This window comes from Lactuca serriola, chromosome 3 (genome assembly GCF_051521515.1).
Source record: "Lactuca serriola cultivar US96UC23 chromosome 3, Lser_US96UC23_V15, whole genome shotgun sequence".
Taxonomy (NCBI): Eukaryota; Viridiplantae; Streptophyta; class Magnoliopsida; order Asterales; family Asteraceae; genus Lactuca; species Lactuca serriola.
This window is the reverse complement of record NC_136410.1, coordinates 39,706,894-39,733,368: the sequence shown is the minus strand read 5'-3', so window position 1 is coordinate 39,733,368 and position 26,475 is coordinate 39,706,894. Positions and strand designations below refer to the sequence as shown.

The window sequence follows — 26,475 nt, the reverse complement described above, 5'->3', positions numbered from 1 at the left end:
AAAGGAAAAACCCTAGGTTGAAGAGGGTTGACTCGTCGAGTCTAGGGAGGAACTTGGCGAGTCGGAGCGGGATCCGGGTGTAAAGCAATTGACCGACTCGGCGAGTCAGGTCTGGGTTTGGAAACCCTAATTTCGGGACTTGGTACCCTATTTAAGCATCTTATTCTCCTTCCTAGGGCTCAGTTGCGGCCCTATAGCCCAGAACCAGAAACCCTAAGCCTCCATTGTTGCTCATTCAAAGTTTTCTTGCCATTTTGGGTGGTTTGAAGGAAGAAGGAAGAAGGCACACATTGGGGATTCAAGAATTGGCAGTAGATCCAGAGTTTGTGAGGTCTTCCAGAGCATTTGAAGGTAATGAGTCGTGACCTTCCCTCTTTTGCATTTAGATCAACCTTTATCATAGGATTTGGGGCTTTTAGGGCAAGTTCTTGAGCCATTTCGAGTTAGAAGCCCAGATCTGAAGTTGCTACTTCAGATCTATGTGTATCTTGGCCTAGAGAATCATAAAGCATCAGTCTACGGGTTGATTGTTGAGCCCCTTTGTCTCAAACCCTAAGTTTATGGTGAATGGTGCCTAGATCTCCTTCTCTACACGTAAAGTTTGCAACTTTACGTGGGGAATAGGCTTGGGAAGGGTAGATCTGCAGTATGGAGTCCATGCATGACTCAAAATTCCTCTGCATGTATGAAGATCTGAATAGACTCGGCGAGTCCTTCGAGTGGACTTGGCGAGTAGCTTGAAGATGAGGAGGAACTCGACGAGTGAGATGAACAGCTCGTCGAGTCGGATGAAGTTAAGCATGAACTCGGCGAGTTGGAGGAACAACTCGACGAGTTGGTTGAAGATTGCCTTGGACTCGGCGAGTCAGGTCGCGAAACCTCAAACCCTTCGAGTTGAGACTCGAATCAGTGAGTCGGGTGGTGACTCAACGAGTTGGACAGGACAGGACTTGGAACTAGTTGGACTCGGCGAGTCATAGAATGACTCGGCGAGTCGAGTCGCGAATAGAAAGACCCTGAGCTTATGAACTCGGCGAGTCATTAGGAGGACTCGGCGAGTAGGGTTGACCTGGAAGGTTGACTTTGACCAGGATTTTGACTTAGTTGGCTGTCAGACTAAGTGTTATATGTATATTGATAGCTCGGAGAGCTAGAGGAGCAGCAGTTCAGGGGATTGTCGAGTAGCAGCCATAGGTTTATCAGGAGAGCTCAGCAGTTCAGGTGAGTTTCCTTCCATTAGGAACGGGTCTAAGGCCACAATGCCGGCCCGTTTAGCTAGCAGTCAGCTTCGGACCTCGATCCGATGTAGTAGTTAGTATGTTTGATGCTTTCGTGGTTCAGACAGGATATATGTGTTTATGCCAGTTGATATGTTTATGCGATGTTTAGTCAGCTTCGGATTTCGGTCCGATGTAGGGGACAAGGTCCCAGTCAGCTTCGGATTTCGGTTCGATGTAGTAGTTAGTATGTTTGATGCCTTCGTGGCTCAGACAGGGTTTATGTGTTTATGCGAGTTGATATGTTTATGCTATGTTCATTCAGCTTCGGACTTCGGTCCGATGTGGGGGACAAGGTCCCAGTCAGCTTCGGATTTCGGTCCGATGTCAGCTTCGGACTTCGGTTCGATGTAGGGGACAAGGTCCCAGTCAGCTTCGGACTTCGGTCCGATGTCAGCTTCGGACTTCGGTTCGATGTAGGGGACAAGGTCCCAGTCAGCTTCGTACTTCGGTCCGATGTCAGCTTCGTACTTCGGTTCGATGTAGGGGACAAGGTCCCATTTAGCTTCGGACTTCGGTCCGATGTAGGGGGCAAGGCGCCAGTTAGTCCGGACTTCGGTCCGATGCAGTGGGCAAGGCCCAGTATGTGCTTTATATGTTATTGTGTGGTATGTGGTAGATTGGGGGAACTCACTAAGCTTCGTGCTTACGGTTTTCAGTTTTGGTTTCAGGTACTCGGTTTTCAAAAGAGGAGCTCGGGAAGATTGCAGAGCACACACCATAGTCAGTTAGCCTGGGAATGTTTGACTCTGATAATGATATTATGTTTTGAATTTAATACTCGAAATTTATGTTTGACTTATGATACGTTTTTATAAATCTAGTTTTAGTAATGTTTTAAAAGAAATTTTTAGTCGTGATTTTTGGGTCGTTACAGCAAAGCCAAAAACTTTTAATGGCACAGGGGGAGTCATTGCATTAATGCAATGGTTCGAAAAGACCGAAACGGTCTTTGAGATTTGCCCTTGCCAAGAAGCGAGCAAAGTCAAGTTCGCCGCTTGCACCCTCACTGATCGCGCCCTCACCTGGTGGAAAAGCCATGTGAAGTCCGTGACTCTCATCGTCGCCAACGCCTTAAGTTGGGAGGACTTAAAGGTCCTACTACTTGAAGAATACTGCCCAAGGGGCGAGGTATAAAAGCTAGAGCAAGAGCCTTGGAATCTGAATATGACTGGTTCTGACCTAGTAGCCTACATGGCCAGGTTCAGCGACCTTGCCTTTGTGCCCTGCCATGGTCAACCCAGAACTGAAAACGGTTGAAAGTTACATTTGGGGGTTGTCACCCCAGATTCAAGGTCGCGTCTTGGCCTCCAACCCTATCACTTTCAACAGCGCTAAGCGCTTGGCCCAACGACTCATCGACCATGGGGTCAAACAGGGTACTATTGCAACTACTGCCGATCCATCAAAGGAGGTACAAGGCCAGGTAAGGCCTTCGAACAAGAGAAGGGGGCAAACCCTACAGGGGAACCCCAAGAAACAACAAGTGGTAGCGGGTCTCGTTGTTATTGTCCCTACCACCACTGCACCCATAAGTTCTTACAATGGGAGATTTCCGAAGTGCAACCAATGCAGCTTCCACCACCACGGTCTTTGTAGTGACTTCAAAAGCACAAGGTGAAATAAGAAGGGGCATACGGCCTGCTTCTGCAAGGAGCCAGCCCAACAAGCCGCCCCTACTGCTAATGTCGGAGTAAGCCGCGCCTGCTTTGAGTGCGGAGCCACGGGACACTACCGCAGGGACTGCCCAAAGGCAAACAACAGAGATACCGACGGAAGGGGCCGAGTGTTCGCCATGGGACAGGATGAAGCCGTTGCAGACCCCACTGTTGTTACGGGTACGTTTCTTCTCGATAACTCGTATGCATGCATTTTGTTTGATAGTGGAGCGGAGAGGAGTTTTGTGAGTCATAACTTTAAAGGCCTGTTGAATCAAACACCCCAATCATTAAGTGAACCGTTTATAGTAGAAATGGCCAATGGTAAAACAGAAGGCACTAAAGAGATATACTTAAACTGTACCCTAACTCTAAACGATAACCCCTTTCCAATCAACCTCATGCTAGTCTCGATTAAGAGTTTCGATGTCATCATAGGCATGGACTGGCTGGGTTCTCATCATGCGGACATTTTATGTTACGATAAGGCCGTTCGCCTTAATCTGCCAACCGACGAAACCCTCATTATCTATGGTGACAAACCCAGTACCACTCTTCGTATCATCTCGAGTATCGAAGCTCAGAAGTGCCTACGCAAGGAATGTCACGCGTTTTTGGCACATGTCGTGGATGTGAAACGCGAAGTCCAGGACATCAAGAGCGTTCCTGACGTATGCGAATTTCCTGATGTTTTTCCCGAAGACCTTCTAGGAATACCACCCGTGAGACAAGTCGAATTTAGAGTCGATCTGATTCCCGGAGCTACCCCAGTAGCCAAATCGCCCTATCGATTAGCCCCAACGGAGATGCAAAAAACACCATCCAAGTACAATAACGATATTAGGACTTAGATGCCCAACCTGTGAGTGTGGTAAACAATCGAAGGGAAACCATCCATTGGTGATTGATTCATCAATTTCTGAACCTTTAGAGCTTTTGCACATTGATCTCTGCAGTCCATCTACCATAGCCACTCTCCATCACAAGAAATACTTACTGGTTATAGTTGATGACTTCACTCGTTTCACTTGGGTCTTCTTTCCGAGGCTCAAATCCGAAACACCACAGACTTTGATCAACTTCACCAAAGAGATTGAACTTCAAATCAAATTACCTGTGAGAAGAATCTGAAGTGACAATGGAACTGAATTTACGAATCATCTCTTAAATAATTTCTTGGTTTCCAAAGGAATCAGTCACAACTTCTCATCTCCCTATACACCATAGCAAAATGGAGTTGTAGAGAGAAGAAACCGTACTCTAGTCGAAGCAACCAGATATATGCTGAATTTTGCAAATCTTCCTCTCTACTTCTGGGCCGAAGCAGTGACAACTGCATGCTTTGTTCAAAACTGAAGCATCATTTGCAAGTGTCTAAACAAACTCCTTATGAGGGCCTCAACAACCGCAAACCAAATGTCAGATTCTTTCACATCTTTGGGTGTAGATGTTTTGTGATCAACAACAAGGATCAACTTAACAAATTCGCACCGAAGTCAGATGAAGGCATTTTTCTTGGCTACATAACAAACAAAGTGGACTATAGGGTTCTCATAACAAACAAAGTGGACTATAGGGTTCGATGACTATTATATTTGTAATGCTACTCCTTCGGTGAAACGAAAGCAATCTTTGAAAGTGATATTCCATCCTGATTCCCGAAGGCCATGTTGGGGGTTCTTGGGCCATATTGTGACATCCCCAATTTCTCGGCCAGAAAAGACCGATTTGTTTATGCTTTGTTTTATAAATCAGAGTGATCGTTTAAAGAAAACGATTGCAGAATTTGTTCCCAAAATAAAATATGATAACCATTTATCAAAACATTTCTCAAAGAGAATGTATTTTCATTAAATAATAAAACCTCGGGATGTCATGTTCCGATACAGACACATAAGCATAAACAGAACTTACATTATTTACACTAAAGATTTTACATTTCCTTTAATCTCTCCGTGAAATATATCTTTGTATCGATACCTGTGATACAAAGGAAACTGAGTGGGTCAGGCTTGGGAGCCTGGTGAGCATATAGGGTTTTCATCCCACATAGTTATATCATATAAATATATATAGAACATCCAAAATTATATAATTTCACCATATAAAAGCAACTCTTATCCCACCCCATCGATCCTCACAACGACACGATCTAAACTCTCGTATCTAAACTTTTCCTCTTTATCTGATCCCTACTCATGGATCTAAACTAATCTCTCCACCTGATCCATACTCTCGGACCTAAAACTAACCTCTTGGTCTAATCCATACTCCCGGATCTAAACTAATCTCTTGGTCTGATCCATACTCCCGGATCTAAAACTATGCCTAATCCATACTCCCGGACTAGGGACAATTAACTATGTCTTAATCCATACTCCCGGATTAATAACAAGTTTACCTATTGGTCTGATCCATACTCCCGGATCTAAAACTATGCCCAATCCATACTCCCAGACTAGGGACAATTAACTATGTCTTAATCCATACTCCCAGATTAATAACAAGTTTACCTATTGGTCTGATCCATACTCCCGGATCTAAAACTGTGCCCAATCCATACTCCCGGACTAGGGACAATTAACTATGTCTTAATCCATACTCCCGGATTAATAACAAGTTTACCTATTGGTCTGAAAACTGTGCCCAATCCATACTCCCGGACTAGGGACAATTAACTATGTCTTAATCCATACTCCCGGATTAATAACAAGTTTACCTATTGGTCTGATCCGTACTCTCGGATCTAAAACTAACCTTTTAACCTGATCCATACTCACGGATCTAAAACTAACCTTTTCCCCTGATCCATACTCACGGATCTAAAACTACCTGATCCATACTCACGGATCTAAAACTAACCTTCTAACCTGATCCATACTCACGGATCTAAAACTAACCTTTTCCCCTGATCCATACTCACGGATCTAAAACTACCTGATCCATACTCACGGATCTAAAACTAACCTTTTAACCTGATCCATACTCACGGATCTAAAACTAACCTTTTCCCCTAATCCATACTCACGGATCTAAAACTACCTGATCCATACTCACGGATCTAAAACTAACCTTTTAACCTGATCCATACTCACGGATCTAAAACTACCTGATCCATACTCACGGATCTAAAACTAACCTTTTAACCTGATCCATACTCACGGATCTAAAACTAACCTTTTAACCTGATCCATACTCACGGATCTAAAACTACGTGATCCATACTCACGAATCTAAAACTAACCTCCTGATCTGATCCATACTCACGGATCTCATCTACCCATGTCCTACCCAACATATTTGTAGTTACAAAATAAATATACAGTTTAACTCATTAAAACCTATATAGTTCATGTATTCCACCAACATCTCAAATAAACAACAATATATAAACACATAGCAGGTATTTCATAGCAAATACTTAATATTTATGAGTTAGAAGAAAGTGACCACACACTCACACATATAAACAACTATATATATACACATAACACGTATTTTATAAAATACTTCATATCTATGTGTAAGACGAAAGTGACTATATACTCACACCAAACATATACTTAATACATTCAAACAATACTTGTATTATAATCATGTTTATGAAAGGTAGTATACACTCACTTGATCAGAAGATGATCGGACAGCACTACGGCTTGTAGAAGTAGTATTCTTCGGTGAAACCGGGATCACTTCACACACCGGGTTTCTCGCGGGCAAAGCTTCGACTCGGAAACTCTTTTCTTCTCGGGATCTTCGGGCTTCGGGACTTGCTTCGGGTCTCGGGGTTGATACCGGGGCTTCGGGGGGTTAAAATAGGGCTTAGAGGGTGTATCGGGAGTGGAAGAGAAGGGATGGAGCAACCATAGTCGGCTGGCCCTTCAAATCTATTTATAGGGCAAATTTGGCCCTTGCCACGTCGTGGGATCCTTTTGCCACGTCGTGGGCTTGATCATCACTGCATGCGTCATCCCAAGTTGCATCTGGGGGACTCCCAGAGCTGTCAGGAGACTTGCCACGTCGTGGCACTGCTTGCCACGTCGTGGTCTCTGACAGTTTTGGGGTTTCGCGCCCCGAACTTCAGAAATTCATAACTTTCGCATACGAACTCCGTTTTTGACGTTCTTTATATCGACGCGAAGGTGAGATTATGCTCTACAACTCTCGTTTAGACTCCATTGGCTAATTTTGACTTTATTTTTAATATATTATAAGTATATTACTTATATATTATCTTTAGTAGGCCGGGACAGGAAAACTCTATTATAAACTCATAACCCCTTCATCTGAACTCCGTTTTCGTCTGTCTTTTTATCGTTGGACTACTATCAAAGAAATCTTCGACTCTCGTTTAGATCACTAAGGATAGATATCTATCTACCTTAAATTCACTATTTACGTCGCGCTAGGTCGTGCCGGTTCTGTCGCGAAACTTCGACAGGTCATAACTTCTTCGTTATAACTCGGATTTCGACATTCTTTATATGCACGGAAACCTTGTGACATATACTACAAATTGGTTAAGATTAATACTTCTAAATAATCTTCCATCAAAAAGTCATTTTTGATGCTTATCGTCTCTAAATTGACTAGCCCTAATCTACGGGCGTTACACATATTAGGCCTTAGATGCCTTGTAGTTGGGCTTGGATGCCTTTTTGGGCTTTTTATGGATTTAGGCCTTAGGGGGAGGGAGGCCCATTGAGGCAGGGGTAAAGGAGCCCTTTTTGCCTTAAGTTAAGAGTTAGGGTTTTGGACTTGAGTTCGAGATCATCACTTTAGAAGAAGAAGAGTAATCATAGGAGAAGAAGAAGTCATTCGTTCATGAAGAAACCCTAAATCGGTTTTTAAAGGAGGAATATATCATTTATTGTTTTGTCAATCATTATTATGTCATGTCATAATAGTTAAGCCAAATTATCGTTTAACTTGTAATAACCAATTACCGATGGGTAATATTTGAACAAAACATATAGTTTGTTTGGTGTTTTTTTGTACAAAAAGTCTATTTGGATGGTGTTTTTTGAACATACCAAACTTGGATGGTATTTTTTGAACGATTTTGAAACAAAGTTACCTCTTTGAATCATTTTCTATTGCTTTTTTTTCCTTTACTTATTTTTTACTGGTAATTGTCGGTTACCAAAGGTCAAATTTGAACAGAGAAATGTACTTCGTTGGTGTTTTTTTGTACAAATGCTTTACTTGGATGGTGTTTTTTGGACACACCAAACTTGAATGGTATTTTTTGAACGATTTTGAAACATAGTAACACATATAAGTCATTTTCCCTGTTTGTAAACCAAACCTGTTATTGGTTTAAAACCGAACTGTGTGAGTTTCACCCTTTCTTCAAAATCCAGGGCCCTAATTTCAAATGAAGATGTTTTTACGAAAAATACATTACTCCTGATTTTTGGGGTTTAATCCAACTTTAGTTACATAATTATGAAATATCTGTTTGTTTAGTTGATACTTTAGTACTGGAATTAACCGACTACAAATCGTACAAAAGATATCCAATGCTACCAAATTTACCTTTTCACCCCTGCAAATATGCTCGCTTTTCCTATTATTTTTTAAAGTAACAGTTGCTTTCTCATAACTAACTTTGTTGAAAAAGTCTATAACTATCATTTTATTTATTGAAATTTAACAAAATATCAGAAACTATAATTTCTTTAAAAAAAAACCTAGAACATTTAAATAATAGTAGAACATTTTACTTATTGAAATTAAACAACCGGTTTTAAATGTTTTGCCTTTCGTGAGAACTTTTTTTTGTTTCTTTTTTGTGTTTAGATTATGTGTTAAAGATTTAATATATAATCTATTTATTTCAAACAATTAACAAACTGATATTTACTTAAACTTAAAACTTATTAGAGCTATACCTTTTGGTCTTCTTTGGTCAAAAAGAGATTCACCGGAGAGAAGGCAATCAAGGGAAAGGAATAATTTCAATATTGTTTTCAGTTCCACGCTCATAGTACATATACAGAGAGTATCAGATTCCTCTAGGAGTGACATTTTATGCTGATTTGAATGATACCCAATTCAGAAAAGTTATTGAAATTTCATTTGGACCAAAAAAGGAAGAACGAGGAAGACAATTTAATCGATCTTTTTGAAGATGAGGGCGTTAGAGTGGCTAAGACCTGTTGTAGAGACAATGGCATGGGACTACTGCATTGTTTGGCAATTTGGTGATGATCCTTCTAGGTATTATATATTATATAAACAGATGAACACATTTGATTTTTGTTCGATTACCTGTAAAATATCAGGGGTTTGAGTTTATTTCAGGTACATTGAGTGGACTGGTTGTTGTTGCAATGGTAGCCGAGGTGTTTGTAGAAATGTCAAAGAGGAAATTGATGCAACAAAGCAACATTTTCCTCAATTATGCAGAGATACTTACATCAAACACTCTTTGAAGACAAAAGCTTGCGAGAAACTAGCTAAGATTCCTTTTCATTTGCCACTCTATTCTGGGTAATCAATCATCTATTTTATATTTCGTTGTTCAATTGTTCAAGGAAATCGCTCTAAATTTTAACGTCTGAAATCCTCGATCAGGATCCATGGAGAAGTTGCAATGTCGGCTCAACCAGCTTGGATTCATGTGAGTATGCAATGATCAGTATTCAAAACACAAATTCCGAATTCATAACATTTCGTGTTACTTAACAGGATACTTTTGGAACCCAAGTTTTGATTCCTGTTAATGGTGGTCTGATTGAGCTCTACACATCCAAACAAGTAAGTCGCGAACAATCTAGAAGCAATCTCGCACTAATCTAACATGAATCACTGGCTGTTTTTAGGTCCCGAGAGATGAAATCGTGATAGAATTGCTTACGACACAATTCAATACCTTTTCTGCACAACACATTTTGAACCCAAAAATTGAAGCATCACCAAATGTTTCATACCCATGGAGTGAACATTCATCACTTGTTTCAGTGGATTCAACTCAAGTTTCACCTACTCAATCAGATGTTAATCAACCAATAAACCTGTTGGGCTATGATATTTCTGGGGAAGCAAAAGAATACGCAAAAACTAAACAGAAAACTGGGAAAAAACATCACCAATCAAATAGTCTTATGGCTGAAAGGAACCGAAGAAACCGAATCAAAGATGGTCTCTTTGCTCTACGCGCTTTAGTCCCCAAGATCTCAAAGGTTTGGTTTTGTAAATTTCATGAATTTTTATTTGGTGTATAATTAATCTCGAAAATGTTGAGCAGATGGATAGAGCTTCCATAGTTGGAGATGCAATCGAGTATATAAAAGAGCTGCAAAAGAATGTTCAAGAACTTGAAGATGAACTTAAGGGATTAGAAGAAGATGATTTAAAATCTCACGAAGACGAAGTAGAGGTCTGTAAACAAAAAAGAGCAAATCAACCCTCGCCTGTTAAAAAAGGGCATACTAAAACCGAGGTGAATAATGCTTATTTAAATATTATCTGTTTATGGATATATTGGGTTAGATGCCCTAATTAATCCTCTTGTTTTTATGAAGGTGAAAGTGGAAGTACATCAAATTGGGGCTAAAGAATTTTTGGTTAAAATTGTTTGTGGTAAAAAACGAGGGGGGTTTTCGAGGACTATGGAGATTGTTGACTCGTTGAGACTTGAAGTAGTTGATATCCACGTCACCACTTGTAATGGCCATGTCTTGAACATTCTGAAAGTAGAGGTAAGAATTAAGATGGAAAATTTTCAAAGCGAATAAGTTTGTTTCTTGTTAAGTCATTAGTGACACTATTTGATCTGTTTGTGAAGGTAAAAGGAAAAGAGGTTGCAGCTGAGAATTTGAAAGATTCATTGCTAAAGGAATTGGGTGTCTTGTATGCTTATTAAGTCAAGGATGAGTTAATAGTTTAGAATCATATTGTGTTAAAGTATTTGAATAGTATTATTAGTATAAATGAGAGTTGTAGAAAGCACAAACCGAATAATATTTTAGCTTTATTGGAAGAAAATGATTATCATGTTTATCCTCTTTCGTTAGATTTTTCGAATACGAACCCAAAAATGAAACATTCTTGTGTTATAGCCCAATCACACCATAATTTTCTATTTGAACCAACTCATGTTTTCTGTATAATTACCTGCTATCTCGAGACTCAAGTTGAATATTTTATTCTTTTTTAAATTTTACACTTTCACCAAGATTTTAATTTTTATTACAAATTTGTTCAGAATTTAAATTTTTGTTATGAATTGACCATAATTTTTTTTTTCTTATAATTTTCTAAGACTTTTTTATAAGATTTTTTTCTTACACTTTTTTTTTCCCAAGTTTTTAAATTTTATTTACAACATTTTCTTATTCTTTTTTCAACTTTTGAATTGCATCATATACATTAACAAACCTATTTTCTTGATAATTATGCGACATTTGGATTTGACGAAATGACAAATACGATTTAAAATTAGAGGAAATACTAAAGCAATGATTAATTATTGTTTTATTATTTCCTCTAATTTTAAATCATTATAAAAAAGTATTAAAAATAGTTATAGAAAAATAAATTTGTAAAAAAAAAACTAAATTTCGGGCGGTTTTATAACAAAATTTTAAATTCATACGAAATTGTAATAAAATTTAGAGACTATTCGGATGGACGATATGGATTTATTTGAGATGGTTAACCACTTTTTTAACCGTGAGAGGGAGGCCGTTTAGAACCCGCTGGCTCCAGAACGAGGGCGGCTCCAAAGGCGCTGCCGCAGGCGCAACAATGAAGGCGATAATATATACAGAAGTTGCGGTCAATAAGGTAGGGATCATCAAAACCAAGCCATCCAATGTAAAGACGGTTTTCGGTGCGAGTTATCCAATTACAGAAGCGACCCCATAGGCTTTCGCTTTCGTGTCTCTCTAAAATTGCAGTCATGGTAAAATCTTGTTTTATTTAATTATCAGGGACTCTCAAACGCACGAATTTTCAAATGGAAAACTAAAGGCTTGTTATTTAACGGTATAACATGACTTATATGCCAGTGTCATCCAATATCTATCTGGATCTAGTTCAATTTTTTGTAAAGCAAAAGCGGTTTGCAAAAATCTTAGATAAAAGTGTAAAATTGAAAAAAAAAAGATCTATTCAACTTGAAACATGTAACTATACATAAAAATGAATTTGTTAACGAATAAAATATAAAATTGGTTACTTTACAACTTTAAGACATTCTAAAAATTAATTTCTGAAAACAATGATGACATTTTTTATCTTTTAATTATTTTTTTCTTTTTCTTCTTCTTGTTGTTATTAGAGTATTAAGATTATTATTAGTAGTAGTATTAACGTTACTATTGTTATCAGCAAATTAATGTTTTTTTTATTTATTATTAGGGTTATCATTTTTATTATTCAAAAGCATTTTCTTTTTATTATTTATTAGAAACTTAAAATATTTATATATTGCACCAAATCCATGGTATATTTGGTGGGGTTTAGACATTTAGTGGCTAAATTGTGATATATGGTTACATCATAATAGTAGAATAACAGGCACTTGATATATTCATTGTAAATTAGTTTTCATGATAACAACATACTAGCTCGTCTTTGGCCCCATTTGTTTGCCTTTTAATTGAAAAATTAAGAGGCAACCTCTTAATTTTTCAGATATATAATGTTTGGTAGCTTCTTAAAAAATACATCTTAATTTTTAATCTACCTCTTAAAATTTCAGATGTGTATGTGTATCTGAATTAAAACAAAGGACAACTATGCCCTCAAAAACACGGAGCCCTTCTTTTCTTTTCATATGTTTCCATCGACTCCCGCTGCACCTTTTCTCCTCCATCTCCAATTCGTGTCCACCTCCCTCCATTCTACGTCGCCCCCTCTGGCTCCTCTCTACCACCGGCAGCTTCAACAACCCTGCCTCCGCCTCCGCCAACTTCTACAGGTAAGGGTTTTGATTTCACTTTCATTTAAAATTGAGTTCGAGATATTAGGGCTCAGTTTCTTTTCTTCTGAAAATCGAATGTTGTTCATGTGAAATCATATGATGTTTTCTTTTCTTCTTCCTCTAAAAATCGAGTTCAATATATTAGGGTTGTTTTGGTCTTTTTTTTCTTCTAAAATATGATTTTCATTTGTAGATATAGATGTTCCGTTTTTTATGTTGAAATCATATGTGTCTTCCTCAGAAATTGATGTTATGTTCTGAAATCAATGATGAAGTTGTACTTCTTACTGAAATCTGTGATTTCTTGCTGAAATAGTTGATGAAATATCTTGAATTTCTTTGTTGATTGTTGTTAAAATCATTTTTTTTTGTTTTGGTTGAAATTATTTGATGGAGTTATGTTATGATGTTAAAGAATTTGTGATAAAGTTTATGAAAACATTCTCTAAAGTTGACGAAATTATTTGTTGATTTTGCTGAATTTTTTTTTTGAAATTTAAAGTATGAATGATGAATTGGTGTATAGTTGTGATGTAGTTGTGATGTTTCTTGTGTTTCAAGACGTCATTAAGGTGGAGATTTTTAGAAATCAATGGATTGCTCATTTTTTTTATTTGATGATTCTTTGACCCAATGTCCACTTAAGTAATTTCATGTAGATAAAAGTTATAATGTTTCTTTCCTCAAAACCGTGTTATGGAGATTTGGTTAATAGTTTAATGTAGACTTTGAAGCACAAAAAGAACCTAACTATTCTTTCTTTCTGGTTTGTCTATAGCAGATAATGTTGAAGCAAGAAGAGAAATTAAGTGCAAGAAAATTGTGCTTGAATTGGTTTAATTGATCAACTTCCGGTTATTATTACGGTCTTTAGATTAGCAACATTTTTCCATTCATGTGTTCAATAACATATGTGATTGTATTTGTATACATTATTTCATTAATTTTTATATTGATATAAGACCTTTCCTAGTTTTACAGTTATAATATTAAGAGTACATTGTTTATATTCTTCTGTATGGTGTTTATATATTTTTTTAATAGTTATTCAAGAAGTTGGTTCAATTATTTTATAAACAAAAACATTGAATTCAACAAAAATAACTTAGAAGGGTAAAATGGTCATTTCATAATTCAGCACAACAATTCAGATGTTCTAACCAAACAACATGTTAAAAATTCAGAACTTAAAAATTCAGATCCTCTTAGAAATTCAGATCTCTTAAAAATTCAGATCTTACCAAACAGTCCCTTATATTGTAGAATAGTAGGCACTCGATATGTGGTTACATCATAACGATAGAAAAGTAATGTCCAACATAACAAACTTATATTCACTTCTTATAAAATCTGATCAAAAGTAATTTAATGATCGACTTATATTGTTAAAATAGTGTTTACAAATAAAAAAGTATTTTCTAGGACATGCTATGTAAAATAGTAGCCCTAACACCCTTCTATATGTACCCCATTTATTGCTAGTTGCAATATTAATGAGATTGTTCTGTTTTTTATTGTCTTTTTTAAATTGTTTTACATTTTGTGTTTGTGTTATGTTGTCTTTTATTGTTATCTTGATTACTAGTGTTATTATTAGCTATTTAGCTTATAACTATTATTGTTTTTGTTGTTATTTTTATTATATTTATTATTCAAAAATATATTAATAAAAAATTAAAATAAATAATATTAATAAATTATAAATTGTTTATATTGATAACTATCAAATACAACAAATCTTGCAATAACACAAGCTATTGTGACTTTGTGAGGGGCCTTTCATGGGAAAAAGTGATAGGGTGGAGAGGACAAAATTGGTTTTTATAAAGTCATAAGGATCAAAAGTTAGACTAAATACATGTTATTCTAAATGAGAGAGATCATTCGTATTATTTACTCAATAATAATTAATGTAACAAATTTTGTTGTGGATAAAAAGAAAAATTTACTCTATAATAATTACTGTAACAAATTTTGTTGTGGAGAAAAAGAAAAAGAAAGTTTTTTTTTATTTTTTTATTTTTTTATTTTAATGATAATAGAAAAATAGAATGAGCAAAATAAAATTTTTAAATAAGTGCATTGACTAATTGTAGTTTAAACTTTAAACAATATATAATGACTAAAATAAACATTCGAAAAAATTAAATGACTAAAATAAAAAAAGTTCATGATTAACAATAACATAAATAAAATATTTAAATTGGGGGTGGTTAAATAATTATAACCTTATCCTCCAATGAAGGTGAATATGTAGCAACTACAAAAGCTACTTGCCAAGTGGTATGTTTAAGAATGCTTCTTAACGAATTTTAATCAAGAACAAGTTCGAGCCACTTTTGAATTATCTTTATGGCCTTGGCTAAGAATCCAATTATATATGGAAGAACAAAACATAATGAAATGAAACAACATTTTATACGACAACTTGTTGCAAAAGAAGAAATCAATATACATATTTGCACAACTGACGACTAGCTGATATGCTCACCATAGCATTCTCACAAGAGATGTTTGAACTTTGAACATATGAAAAATCATACGTTCATTATTAGTTTTGAATCAAAGGAGGGTTTCGAAGAATGATTCAAACCGGTTAACTAACATTTTTTTGTCGGGAGGTTTTTTAGTTCTCTTAGTCCACGTTACTTTCTATTTTTAGTCAAGTTATTGTTTAACGTTCCTAGGCTTATTTAAATCACCATTCAGAATAACAACACTCTCTTGTATAATTAGCCTCACTTATTTTAATATTTCCATGTTGTTTTTGAGGATCATTCACGTGTATAGCATATATAAATGTCGAGTTAATACAAAAAGAGCACTGGTTGCATACTCCAAGAAGATTAGATTCTCAATTCCCCCAGAATTTGACCTCCATTGACAGAAAGCAGCCCCTCTGTTTCTGCAACTGTCAAACGCACAATATTTGCAGCTCCTTTCTGATGCATAGCTTCGACGAATTCCATAAGTTTTTCTACCCTGCAAAAATCAAATCTTGACTGCTCTTTCTCTTTGGGTGATGGGATGTGATCCATCTGTTGAGATTGATTTCATTGAAATTTTCTTGTTGTAGTCTTGGAGATGAATGTCTTTGGGTTATGTGTGACTGTTATAGTTTTCGGGATTTCAGTAGAAGCTCAGCTCAATTCCACCTGCAATTCGAATGATTCCATGGTATTGAAGCGTTTCATGAACGGAATGGAAACCGCCATTGACGGATGGACCTCGAATTCTTCCAATTGCTGTGATTGGGATGGTATTACTTGCGATTCCTCCGGTAAGGTTGTCAAATTGGAACTGTCAAGAAAAAGATTAGTCGGTACTTTGGCTGATTCATTGGCTAGTTTAAACCAACTTAGAACCCTAAATCTCTCTCGTAATCTACTCAAAGGCAATCTTCCCACTTCACTCTTTCACTTGCCTCATTTGGAAATTCTCGATCTGAGTGCCAATGAGTTTTCTGGATCGTTCCCATCAAGCGTAAACTTACCTTCGATCCAATTGTTAGACCTTTCCGATAATAACCTCGAAGGTCCAATCGCACCAGGCTTGTGCATCAACTCCACTGGAGTTAAGGAGCTTAAATTAGGGGTGAATTACTTTAATGGCGAGATCCCACCAGAATTTGAGAATTGTAGCTTCTTAGAACATCTTTGCCTAGATGCAAATCTCGTTTCTGGGATCATACCAGAATATCTGTTCAAGTTACCAAGATTGCTTCGATTATCTCTCCAAGATAACAATATAATCGGTCAGCTACACAATACTAATCCTTCAAATCTTGTTTACTTCGATGTTTCCTTGAATCTAATTTCAGGAAATCTACCTGATTTCTTTCATACATTTCCAAATTTAAGCTATTTCGCTGCTCATTCGAACAATCTTTTTGGTAGGATACCCCCGTCATTGTTGAATTCCGGAAGCATTACTTCGCTTATCTTAAGAAACAATTCGCTCATTGGTTCAATCGATATAAACTGCTCAGCAATGATAAGCCTTACGTTTCTTGATTTAGCCGATAACAAATTTCTGGGCACCATTCCTGATAATCTTCCCGCCTGCCCAAAATTAAAAATGATCGATCTTGGTGGGAACAATCTCACTGGACAAATCCCAGAAAGCTTCAAAAGATTCGAATCTTTATCTTATCTTTCACTCTCAATGTGCAACTTGAACAACATCTCTGGTTCCCTAAATGTTCTTCAACATTGCCCGAATCTAACCACCTTAGTCCTTGGTGGAAGCTTTGACAATGAAGAAATCCCATCTGATTCCAATCTACAATTCAAATCGCTCAAAACCCTCGTGATTCCAAACTGCAAACTCACCGGTAAAATCCCCAATTGGTTAAACGGATTAACAAAACTCAGGATCTTGGATTTGTCATGGAACCAATTAAACGGACCAATTCCACCCTTTTTAGGAAACTTATCATCTATCGTTTACCTTGATTTATCAAACAACTTTTTAGATGGAATGATTCCAAAAACCCTAACTCAATTACCGGGTCTCCGATCCCGTAACATTTCGTTAGAAGTTTCCCTCGACTTTCCTATATTTATGAGGCGTGCCATGAACGGGAAAGTTTTATATTACAGCTACGGAATTCGATTCCCGCCAACTTTAGATCTGAGCAACAACTTTCTGACCGGAGAAATCTCACCGGAGTTTGGGAATCTGAAAAACTTACATATTTTGAATCTAAAATATAACGAGTTATCGGGTAGTATTCCAGAAAATTTAGCGAATTTGAGCAGCATTGAGAGTATTGATTTGTCTCATAATGATTTGTGTGGGGAGATACCTGTATCTTTGGTGAGATTGGGGATGTTGTCCAAGTTTAGTGTCGCGTATAATAATCTTACAGGGATTATTCCTTCTGGAGGACAATTTTCGACCTTTTCAAGCTCTAACTTTGAAGGGAACCCGGGTTTATGTGGTGAATTTGTTTTAAACTGTCGCGAAGTTGAAGATCTGTTGGAAAAACAAGAATCTGAGGAGGAGGAGGAAGTGACTATGATTGGTTTGCCTGTATGGACTGGTTTTGGAACTGGTTTTGTTTTGAGTGTTGTCTTATTGGTTGTTGTTCCAAGAATTAGGGATACTAAAAGAACCGATAAATTTGAGTAATGTTGATCGTTTCTACTTTGTAGCTATATTCAACTAACAGTGTAAGTATGTTTTGTATTTAATGTGTGTTTCTTGATTAAGGCTTTTGGTGATTCTGAGTTTTTCCCCAATATCATTAGTTTAATTTTGTTAAAACTTCAAAGTACAGGTCAGTCATGGTGTCTTAAGGCCATTGCAAATTGTACAGGAAAATGCTTAAAGCTGAATATGGTTGGTGAGAATACATCGACTCATTACTGTAGTGGTGACAAACATTAGCAAGAGAACTAATCAAATTGATTAGCCTCCTTTTCCAGTTCCACTTCCATGAGACAATATTTTGGTCACACACAATTAGCCTATGAGAAAACAAGCAATTTTTATCTGATTCGATGATGGAAATCTATCTATCTTTTCACGCAATATTGTCTAACCACCTATCTTTCCACGCCGAAGTCGAAAACTTTACTCTTAAGAAAGTTGACCTTTAACTAATCATTTTTTTTTTCAGTCGGAGGTCTTATTTGGAAACAACTAAGGTTGCCAATCATTTTACATCCCTTCTTACCCTATCCTTATGGGACTTGACATTTTGTTGTTGTTAAAGTTTATCTTTAAACCGGATGCAAGATAAAATCAACGAAAAAGCCTTTTAGGATTAAAGAAATTAACTTGGAACCATTTTCCAATAAATAACACATCATCCACATATACAAGTGGGATAAAACGGGACCCATTAGGAAGGGCAAGACCATGAAATAAAAATGTTCTCTTTAGCCTATCACATGAGGACATAAAGATTTTCCATAGTCAATATGAATAAAAAGGGTGAGAGTGGGTCTCCTTGACTAACTGTTTCTGAAAGAGAGTTCAATCGTCACGGAGTCATTCACAACGATCGAGGCACAACCGGAAACTAAGATACCTTTGATCCAACCTCTCCATTTACATCTAAAGTTCGTTTGAGCCAAAACATAATCGACGAAGTCCCAATAATGCTTATAAGAGACAAAGTTATAGAAATACTTTTGGAAACTTAACTATACGACACACTCTTTTAAATGATGTCGATTGGCTAAAAATTGTTCTCATGTTTTAAATTGTCTAATTGTTTTTGTTTGAATATATATATATATATATATATATATATATATATATATATATATATATATATATATATATATATATAAAGTATTTATAAAATATTTTTAATAAATCGGTGAAATAATAAAGGCAAGATAAAAAATTTTAAAAAGTAAGGTGTGGTTTAATATCGTTGTGGAAGTTTAAGGGGTTGTACGGAAAATTGGTAAGTATGTAAGTATATGGCAAACAATTGACGGGTTGTTGTGGACTAACACAGTAACACGCGTTAAACATTTCAAAGTTGAGACTTTGGTGGCCGTAAGAGAATATAGGAGGATACTTAATTTCTCGATTTGAATCTCCCTCTCCAAGTTTTGTAGGCTGACAATCGTATCGTGTTCATGTTGGCGTGTCGTGGGTTGACAGGTCAAAATATGTCAACTCAAACACGACCCATTTAAATATACATGTCACGGGTTGACGGGTTTGGAACATAAACTTATATATGACCCGCCAACCCGTTTATTTATACGTGTTTATAGGTTGGCGGGTTCGTGGGTCCGAATTTTAGACATTTAAGTCTTAAACATCCAAATAAAAATTAAAAACATTCATAGAAACATGTTACAGACTTAGCCTTATAGTTTACGACTTACGACCTTAGACCATCCACCATGAGTCAAAATGTCAAAACAGTCAAATTGTCTATGAATCAATGGTATATATTATATAATACTTATTAAATATTAATAGTTGATACATAAATACATTTAAAAATAAAATAGTTTTTTTTATTAAGAATATAAACGGGTTGGCGGGTCAACCCGTTTATTTTCTGAAAAACCAATATATGACCCGTTTAATAAATGGGTTGGCGGGTTAGCGGGTTGAAAAACTCAACCCAAACCCATTTATTTCGTGTCGTGTCGCGTGTCGTGTCGAGAATTGTCAGCCCTACAGCTACATAGGTCGAGAGAAGAACTAGACTGAGCTTCAATGACGTGACGTGGCTTGTTTGGGCATATTCTCTTACACTCTGGCTCTTTTATGCTTTAGCCAGCGAAGCAAGTCAACGTTTGCCGGAATATTGAGCTGTTCCAAAAATTCGAACAAAACATTAGGGCTTATACTAACACATTATATCATGTTAAGAGGTAGAGAGAGAAAATATGGAAAATTATTTGATTGGTTAATGAAGGAGATAGCCAATCATCTTTCTTGTTTTTTCTCGTCTTCGTTACCACAACATCCAACATAACGAACTTCAACGAGTTGGGGGGCGGTGTTCCCCGCATCGTAACACTGTTTTCATGTGCCTACTCAGCCAATTTGTTTCTATACTCTAAAAAGAATCCCCTAATTATACGGCAAACAGTTGACGGTTGTCTTATACTAACACGCGTTGACTTGCTTTGCTGGCTAAAGCATAAAAGAGCCAGAGAGCAAGAGAATGCCCAAACAAGCCATGTCACGTCACTGAAGTTCAGTCTAATTCTTCTCTCGATCTGTGTGGCTGTGTTTGCAAGCATCTCCTTCTTATATACTCTGTAAACTTAAATTTCTTCATCTTTTGGATAACACTATGGACCTTTGAAAAAAACCCCATCTCTCAAATGGGGTATCTCTCTAAACCCTGAAATTTCATAACTTTTGTTCCTATTGGTGTTGGTGTTCTTGTTCAGTCCATATAATCCCAGATGGTCGTTTTATTGGAGATGTGGGTACTTGTCATTATTGTTGCAGTTTCTCTTCAAAGTCGGGTTCTTTTGAGTTCACAGAATCTGACATGCAATTCTGATGATGTGAGAGGATTAAGGGGTTTCATGAATGGACTGGAATCGCCAATTGATGGGTGGTGGCCAAAATTTTCATCATCCTTTTCATCTTCCAGTTGCTGCAACTGGGTCGGCATCAATTGTAATTCCACTTCTGGTAGGATTGTTAGATTAGAACTCCCGAATCACGTATTGACGGGGAGTGTCTCCGATTCATTTTCTAATTTAAATCATCTCCGGACACTGAATCTTTCACACAATTTTCTTACAGGCCCTCTTCCCGTTTCCTTATTTCTTCTCCCCCATTTGGAAGTAGTTGATTTAAGTGGTAATAGATTCAATGGGGTTTTACCACTTAACATAAACCTGCCTGCACTTCAAGTATTAGACATATCTGATAATGCCTTTGGGGATTCACTTCCATCCGGTTTATGTGTTAACTCCACCAGAATTCACGTTCTTATATTTGCTGCGAATTACTTCAATGGAACTATTCCGCTTGAATTTGGGAATTGCAATTTCCTTGAGCATCTGGACGTGGCTTCCAATTATCTTTCAGGCGTCATACCCAAGTTCTTATTCACGTTACCTAAGTTGGTGGAATTGGCACTACATGATAACAGGTTCACCGACATAGAGGGAATTGGTAATTCCACTAGTCATCTGGTTCGTTTGGATATTTCATCCAACAGGTTCTCAAGAAATATACCCGATTTCTTCCATAGGTTTCCGAATTTAAGTTATTTCTCAGCTCATTCCAACAATCTGTTTGGTGGGATACCTCCATCATTGTCACATTCACCCTCCATTTCTTCCCTCAGCTTGAGAAACAATTCTTTGGATGGTAAAATCAATTTCAACTGCTCCGCCATGGTTAACCTTACCTCACTTGATCTGGCTTCTAATAACTTTTCGGGTACAATACCTGATGCTCTTTCATCTTGCCAAAAGTTAAAAGCTTTAAATCTTGCCAGGAACCCCATACTCAAAGGCCAAATCCCACAAACTTTTAAGAATTTCCCTTCTCTTTCTTACCTTTCACTTTCCAATTGTAGCCTCAGTAACCTGTCAACAGCTCTTAAAGTTCTCCAGCACTGCCCCAATCTATCTGTTTTGGTTCTTACTATGAACTTCTATAATGAACAGCTGCCACCTGATGATGATCTACAGTTCAAATCACTCAAAGCTCTAGTGATTGCCAATTCCAATCTCACTGGTAGCATTCCACCATGGCTAAAGGGTTTAACGCAGTTGCAGTTGCTGGATTTTTCTTGGAACCACATGACAGGATCGATCCCGGGGTATTTGGGTAATTTTAAGTCTCTCTTTTACTTGGACCTATCCAACAATTCCTTTTCAGGAGAGATACCCAAGAATCTAACACGATTAGAAAGCCTGATTTCAAGAGATATGTCATTAAAGGATCCGTCACCAAGTTTCCCGTTTTTTAAAATACGGAACATGAGCGCCAGAGGATCAATAGCGCAGTACAATCAGATCATGAGATTTCCACCGCTTTTAGACCTCAGTTACAACCACCTCACGGGCCCAATCTGGCGGGAGTTTGGGAACTTAAAAAAGCTACATGTTCTGGATCTGAAACACAACAATTTATCAGGTACGATTCCCGGTTCTTTATCAGGTATGAGGAGCATAGAGACGCTGGATCTTTCTTTTAACAGTCTCACAGGAACAATCCCTACGTCTCTGGTGAGCTTAAGTTTTTTGTCCAAATTCAGTGTTGCATACAATAATCTAACGGGAACGATTCCTTCTGGAGGTCAATTTCCAACATTTACAAACTCCACCTTTGAAGGAAACTCTGGTTTATGTGGCGATTTTTTCATCAACTGTGACAAAATTCAAGTCCCTTTGCAAACTCCTGCATCCGAGAACAACCAGGAAGACTTTGCCATTATTTTGCCTGTATTGACTGGGTTTGGAGCTGGTTTCTTTGTCACTGTCATCGCATTGCTTGTTGTTCCTGCAATTAGGGATAAAAGTAAAAGGAATTAAATTGAGTAATGTTGGTCTATGTTCTCCAATGGCAGACCTACGTCACTCTTTCTTGTCCAGCGAGTTTTCTCTTTCTATCTATAATCTACGTAAATAAGACATGGAGTGTATTCTCTATGCAATGTGTGTTTCTTAAGCCGCCCATGGTGAATGTGGTTTTTTGTTATTTATTTTCTTGCCAACTCTATCTCCATTATACTCAAACGTGTTATGTTAGTTAATGAAAAGAATTTATGAGAACTGAGAAGAGTGTTAACGAGAGCAAGATAAGATGAGAATAGAAGTGAGTTTGAAGGTTGTTGTTTGTAGCTATCATATCCCATTAATTATGGCAGGCTTATAGATTAGTTGTTAGTCCAAAGTTCCTTGTATAAATACATGTAATCTGTTAATTATGAATATACACGCAAAACCATTCCCAAATCTTTGTTCCTATTGTTACATGGTATTAGAGCAATACGAACCTGAACCTTTGAAAAATTAATTGACAATGGGTAACGAAGAAAACCCAGGCTCATCAAATCCCTCGTCTTCTGTCATTGTGCAGAATGTTCAAGACGCACCCTTTCCCACCGGAGTCACTCTCGATGACACGAACTACCCCCTGTGGTCTCAACTAATGGAGATGCGGATCGGAGCACGAAATAAGTCAGGTTTCCTTACTGGCACAACAGTGAAACCAACCACGAATGAAAAAGCAATTGAAACCTGGTTGATCGACAATAATAAGGTTAAGAGTTGGCTCATCGACTCCATGAGTCTAACCCTAATGCATCGATTCATCAGGCTCCAAACGGCGGCTGAGATTTGGGATGCAGTCTCAAAAACGTTCTATGACAGAACTGATGAGACCCAACTCTTTGAACTAAACAGGAAGACGTTTAGTACCCGCCAAACCGGACGATCCTTGCCAACTTATTATAATGAGTTGGTAAGTCTGTTCCAAGAAATTGATACTCGTCTGTGCAATGAAGGAGATAATACTAAAGAAGTTGTGGCAGCAAAGAAAACACTATCACGTTTCCGTGTACATATCTTTCTGGCAGGACTAGATCCTGAGTTCAATCAGGCTAGAAGTGAGGTATTAAGGAAAGATCTTTGGAGGCATGTTATGCCTATATTCGCAAAGACCACAACCAGAGACAGACGATGGAGGAACCCAAACTAGAAACCGACAGTGTGGTCAACATGACCACTCGAAATCGCCCTTTCAAAGGAAAGAACTCGAACAGTAAAAGTAATACCTTTACGTGCACACACTGTGGAGAAGATGGGCACTCAAAACTCAAATGTTATGAGATCATTGGGTACCCAGAGTGGTGGGACTTCACCAAGAAACCAAGGAAGAAAGTTGGGCAAGTGTCTATAGCAACCCCAACAGTGGCTGAAGAACCGACACCAATGGCAGCCCATACAACTGCAAATACGGGTATGTCTCACTATAGACGACACTTGGGTAATTGATACCGGAGCAACAGACCACATGACTAATAATCCATCAAAATTGTTAGTAATATATAACCTAAAACTAAAAAGTATAAATGCAGCAAATGGAAGTAGGGCTCTGGTAGTAGGAGAAGGCCCGATAAAGATATCGAACTCCATGGATTTGGACACACTCCTTGTGGTTCCCTCCTTATCATCGAATTTGTTGTCTGTTAGTCAAATTAATGAAGCTCTAAACTGCTATGTGATTTTTTGGCCGAATGACTGTGTTTTTCAGGATATAGCAACCCATCGGATTCTTGGTTATGGTACTAGACGCGGGAGGCTGTACTATCTTGAAGAAAGTCATCATGGTCAAGCAAATCACACCGGAATAAATCAAGTGAATAAGTCTGTAGCATGGCTGTGGAATCGACGACTCGGACATCTGCCGTTTAGTGTTCTTAAGAAGCTTAAGCCAAATTTATTTTTGAATGTAATGGAAGATGAATTTAAGTGTGAAATCTGTGAGTGAGCAAAGAACAAACGATTTTCATACTATTATAGTGATAATAAAACTCTTATTCCTTTCGTAAAATTTCATTCGGACGTATGGGGACCAACTGGGGTTGCTACTCCTAATGGTGCACGATATTTCGTAATGTTTATAGATGAATGTACACGTATGATTTGGATATCCCTGTTAAAAAAAAGTGAGGTTTGTCATGCCTTTAAGGAACTGTATCACACCATCAAAACTGTCTACAGGAAGGAAATACAAGTGCTACCAAGGTTGCAGAAAACGTTAGACGTTAGCTAGTCGGTGGACTGGGGTCTAGGGATTAATCGGGGACCATTAATTATTAAGAAAATTATTCAAAAATTTATAAATCTAACTTTAATCGTAAGAATATAAATAAATAAGCATAAACGTTTAATAATAAGTTTAACAAGCACAACAATTTATCATCAAATTAATAAGAAAAGTTATTCAAATTTTAATATATCTTAAGCAAAATAAATTTGGGTATTTGTATATTTGAAAACATAGAAATTTTGAAAATTTTGGAGAAAAACTTTAAATTTTAATTTTTAAATTTTTTTTTATATATTAGTTGAACATTGAAATACTATGAACTTTTGAAATTTTGAAAATTTTGGTTTAATATTTCAAAATTTGAAATTTTGAAATTTTGGCCGACTAGGACCGATTAGGACCGCCTAGGACCGATTAGAACAGTCTAACTCCGACTTTGACCCTCTTTGACCAAAACCGATTAAGCCGACCGATTAGCCTTAATCCTATTCGGTTGAAGACCGCCTAGCGATTAATCCCCGATTAATCGGCCGCCTAGACCGATTTTTACAACACTGAGTACTACAATCGGATAATGGCGGAGAATACATTAGTAATGAGATGAAACAATTTTGTACAGATAAGGCAGTTCATCACCAAACCTCGTGCGCTAGAACACCCCAACAGAACGGGCTGGCGGAGAGACGAAACAGACAAATCTTAGAGATTGTTAGAGCCTCGTTATTCGACATGAATGTCCCACAAAATATTGGGGTGAAGCTGTCAGATCTGCGGCCTATATCATGAACAAAACTCCATCTAGTGTGCTTGAATTCAAAACACCACTACAGAAGGCGCAAGAACTATCAAATCAGCCTATAAATAATGGACTCGAACCTAGAGTGTTTGGGTGTACAACTTATGTTCATCAAAACATAGGGAAACTGGAACCACGTGCACTTAAATGTTTTTTTGTGGGATATGCGGACACCAAGAAAGGCTACAGATGCTACGACCCAACCACAAACAAAGTACATGTTACTCGAGATGTGGTATTCCATGAGATTGTACCATATTTTGAACGTGCATGCCCGCTTCAGGGGGATAAACAAAGTGAAGCGAACACACACGATGGAAGTTCTAAAACTGGAGAGTTTAACATCATTGTTGATGAAGTACTTGAAGAAAACGATGTGGTTGATGAGCCCCATATACCTGAAAACACATCTGAAAACACGGGAAACGAAGATAGTGGGGGTAATGAGAGTGAAGGAAACAAAGATAGTAACGATGACGGTAGTCATTTTGATTATGAAGCTCAACTGGAAACTGATGATGGGTATGATTTTGGACCAAAAGAAGATAGTACAACCACTGCCACAGCCACTGAAGAAGT

At 37.4% G+C, this 26,475-nt stretch overlaps 3 protein-coding genes, 1 long non-coding RNA gene and 1 pseudogene across 5 annotated transcripts; all 5 read left to right on the top strand.

The window, feature by feature from the left end:
* The first annotated feature begins 8,837 nt into the window (after window positions 1-8,837).
* LOC145091985 (transcription factor bHLH90-like) lies at window positions 8,838-10,930 on the top strand. Its single transcript, XM_079029841.1, has 8 exons — window positions 8,838-9,157; window positions 9,242-9,430; window positions 9,515-9,560; window positions 9,629-9,697; window positions 9,763-10,122; window positions 10,188-10,382; window positions 10,465-10,641; window positions 10,728-10,930. Exons 1-8 carry the CDS (start codon window positions 9,069-9,071, stop codon window positions 10,803-10,805), a joined length of 1,203 nt encoding a protein of 400 aa, XP_078885967.1. The 5' UTR covers window positions 8,838-9,068; the 3' UTR covers window positions 10,806-10,930.
* Window positions 10,931-12,633: 1,703 nt separating this feature from the next.
* Window positions 12,634-13,856, top strand: LOC145094359 (uncharacterized). 2 transcript variants are annotated; one of them, XR_013703308.1, is made up of 2 exons: window positions 12,634-12,866; window positions 13,651-13,856. It is a non-coding gene; the product is annotated as an uncharacterized LOC145094359 (long non-coding RNA). The 2 variants fall into 2 exon arrangements; XR_013703307.1 differs by having other exon boundaries at window positions 13,648-13,856.
* Window positions 13,857-15,569: 1,713 nt separating this feature from the next.
* Window positions 15,570-18,112, top strand: LOC145091984 (phytosulfokine receptor 1 pseudogene; annotated as a pseudogene).
* A 2,406-nt stretch (window positions 18,113-20,518) lies between these two features.
* On the top strand, window positions 20,519-23,098 carry LOC145091983 (phytosulfokine receptor 1-like). Its single transcript, XM_079029840.1, has 2 exons — window positions 20,519-20,999; window positions 21,114-23,098. Exons 1-2 carry the CDS (start codon window positions 20,765-20,767, stop codon window positions 22,856-22,858), a joined length of 1,980 nt encoding a protein of 659 aa, XP_078885966.1. The 5' UTR covers window positions 20,519-20,764; the 3' UTR covers window positions 22,859-23,098.
* A 250-nt stretch (window positions 23,099-23,348) lies between these two features.
* LOC145095165 (uncharacterized) lies at window positions 23,349-24,026 on the top strand. The gene has a single exon (XM_079033094.1). It carries the CDS (start codon window positions 23,349-23,351, stop codon window positions 24,024-24,026), a length of 678 nt encoding a protein of 225 aa, XP_078889220.1.
* The last annotated feature ends 2,449 nt before the right edge of the window (window positions 24,027-26,475 follow it).

Coding starts and splice junctions, on each gene's coding strand:
- LOC145091985 (XM_079029841.1), top strand. CDS start 9,069: ATGAGGGCGTTAGAGTGGCTAAGACCTGTTGTAGAGACAATGGCATGG. Junction 9,158..9,241: donor TTTGGTGATGATCCTTCTAG/GTATTATATATT, acceptor AGTTTATTTCAG/GTACATTGAGTGGACTGGTT. Junction 10,642..10,727: donor TGAACATTCTGAAAGTAGAG/GTAAGAATTAAG, acceptor CTGTTTGTGAAG/GTAAAAGGAAAAGAGGTTGC.
- LOC145091983 (XM_079029840.1), top strand. CDS start 20,765: ATGGTCGTTTTATTGGAGATGTGGGTACTTGTCATTATTGTTGCAGTT. Junction 21,000..21,113: donor CAATTGTAATTCCACTTCTG/GTAGGATTGTTA, acceptor ATTTTCTTACAG/GCCCTCTTCCCGTTTCCTTA.
- LOC145095165 (XM_079033094.1), top strand. CDS start 23,349: ATGGGTAACGAAGAAAACCCAGGCTCATCAAATCCCTCGTCTTCTGTC.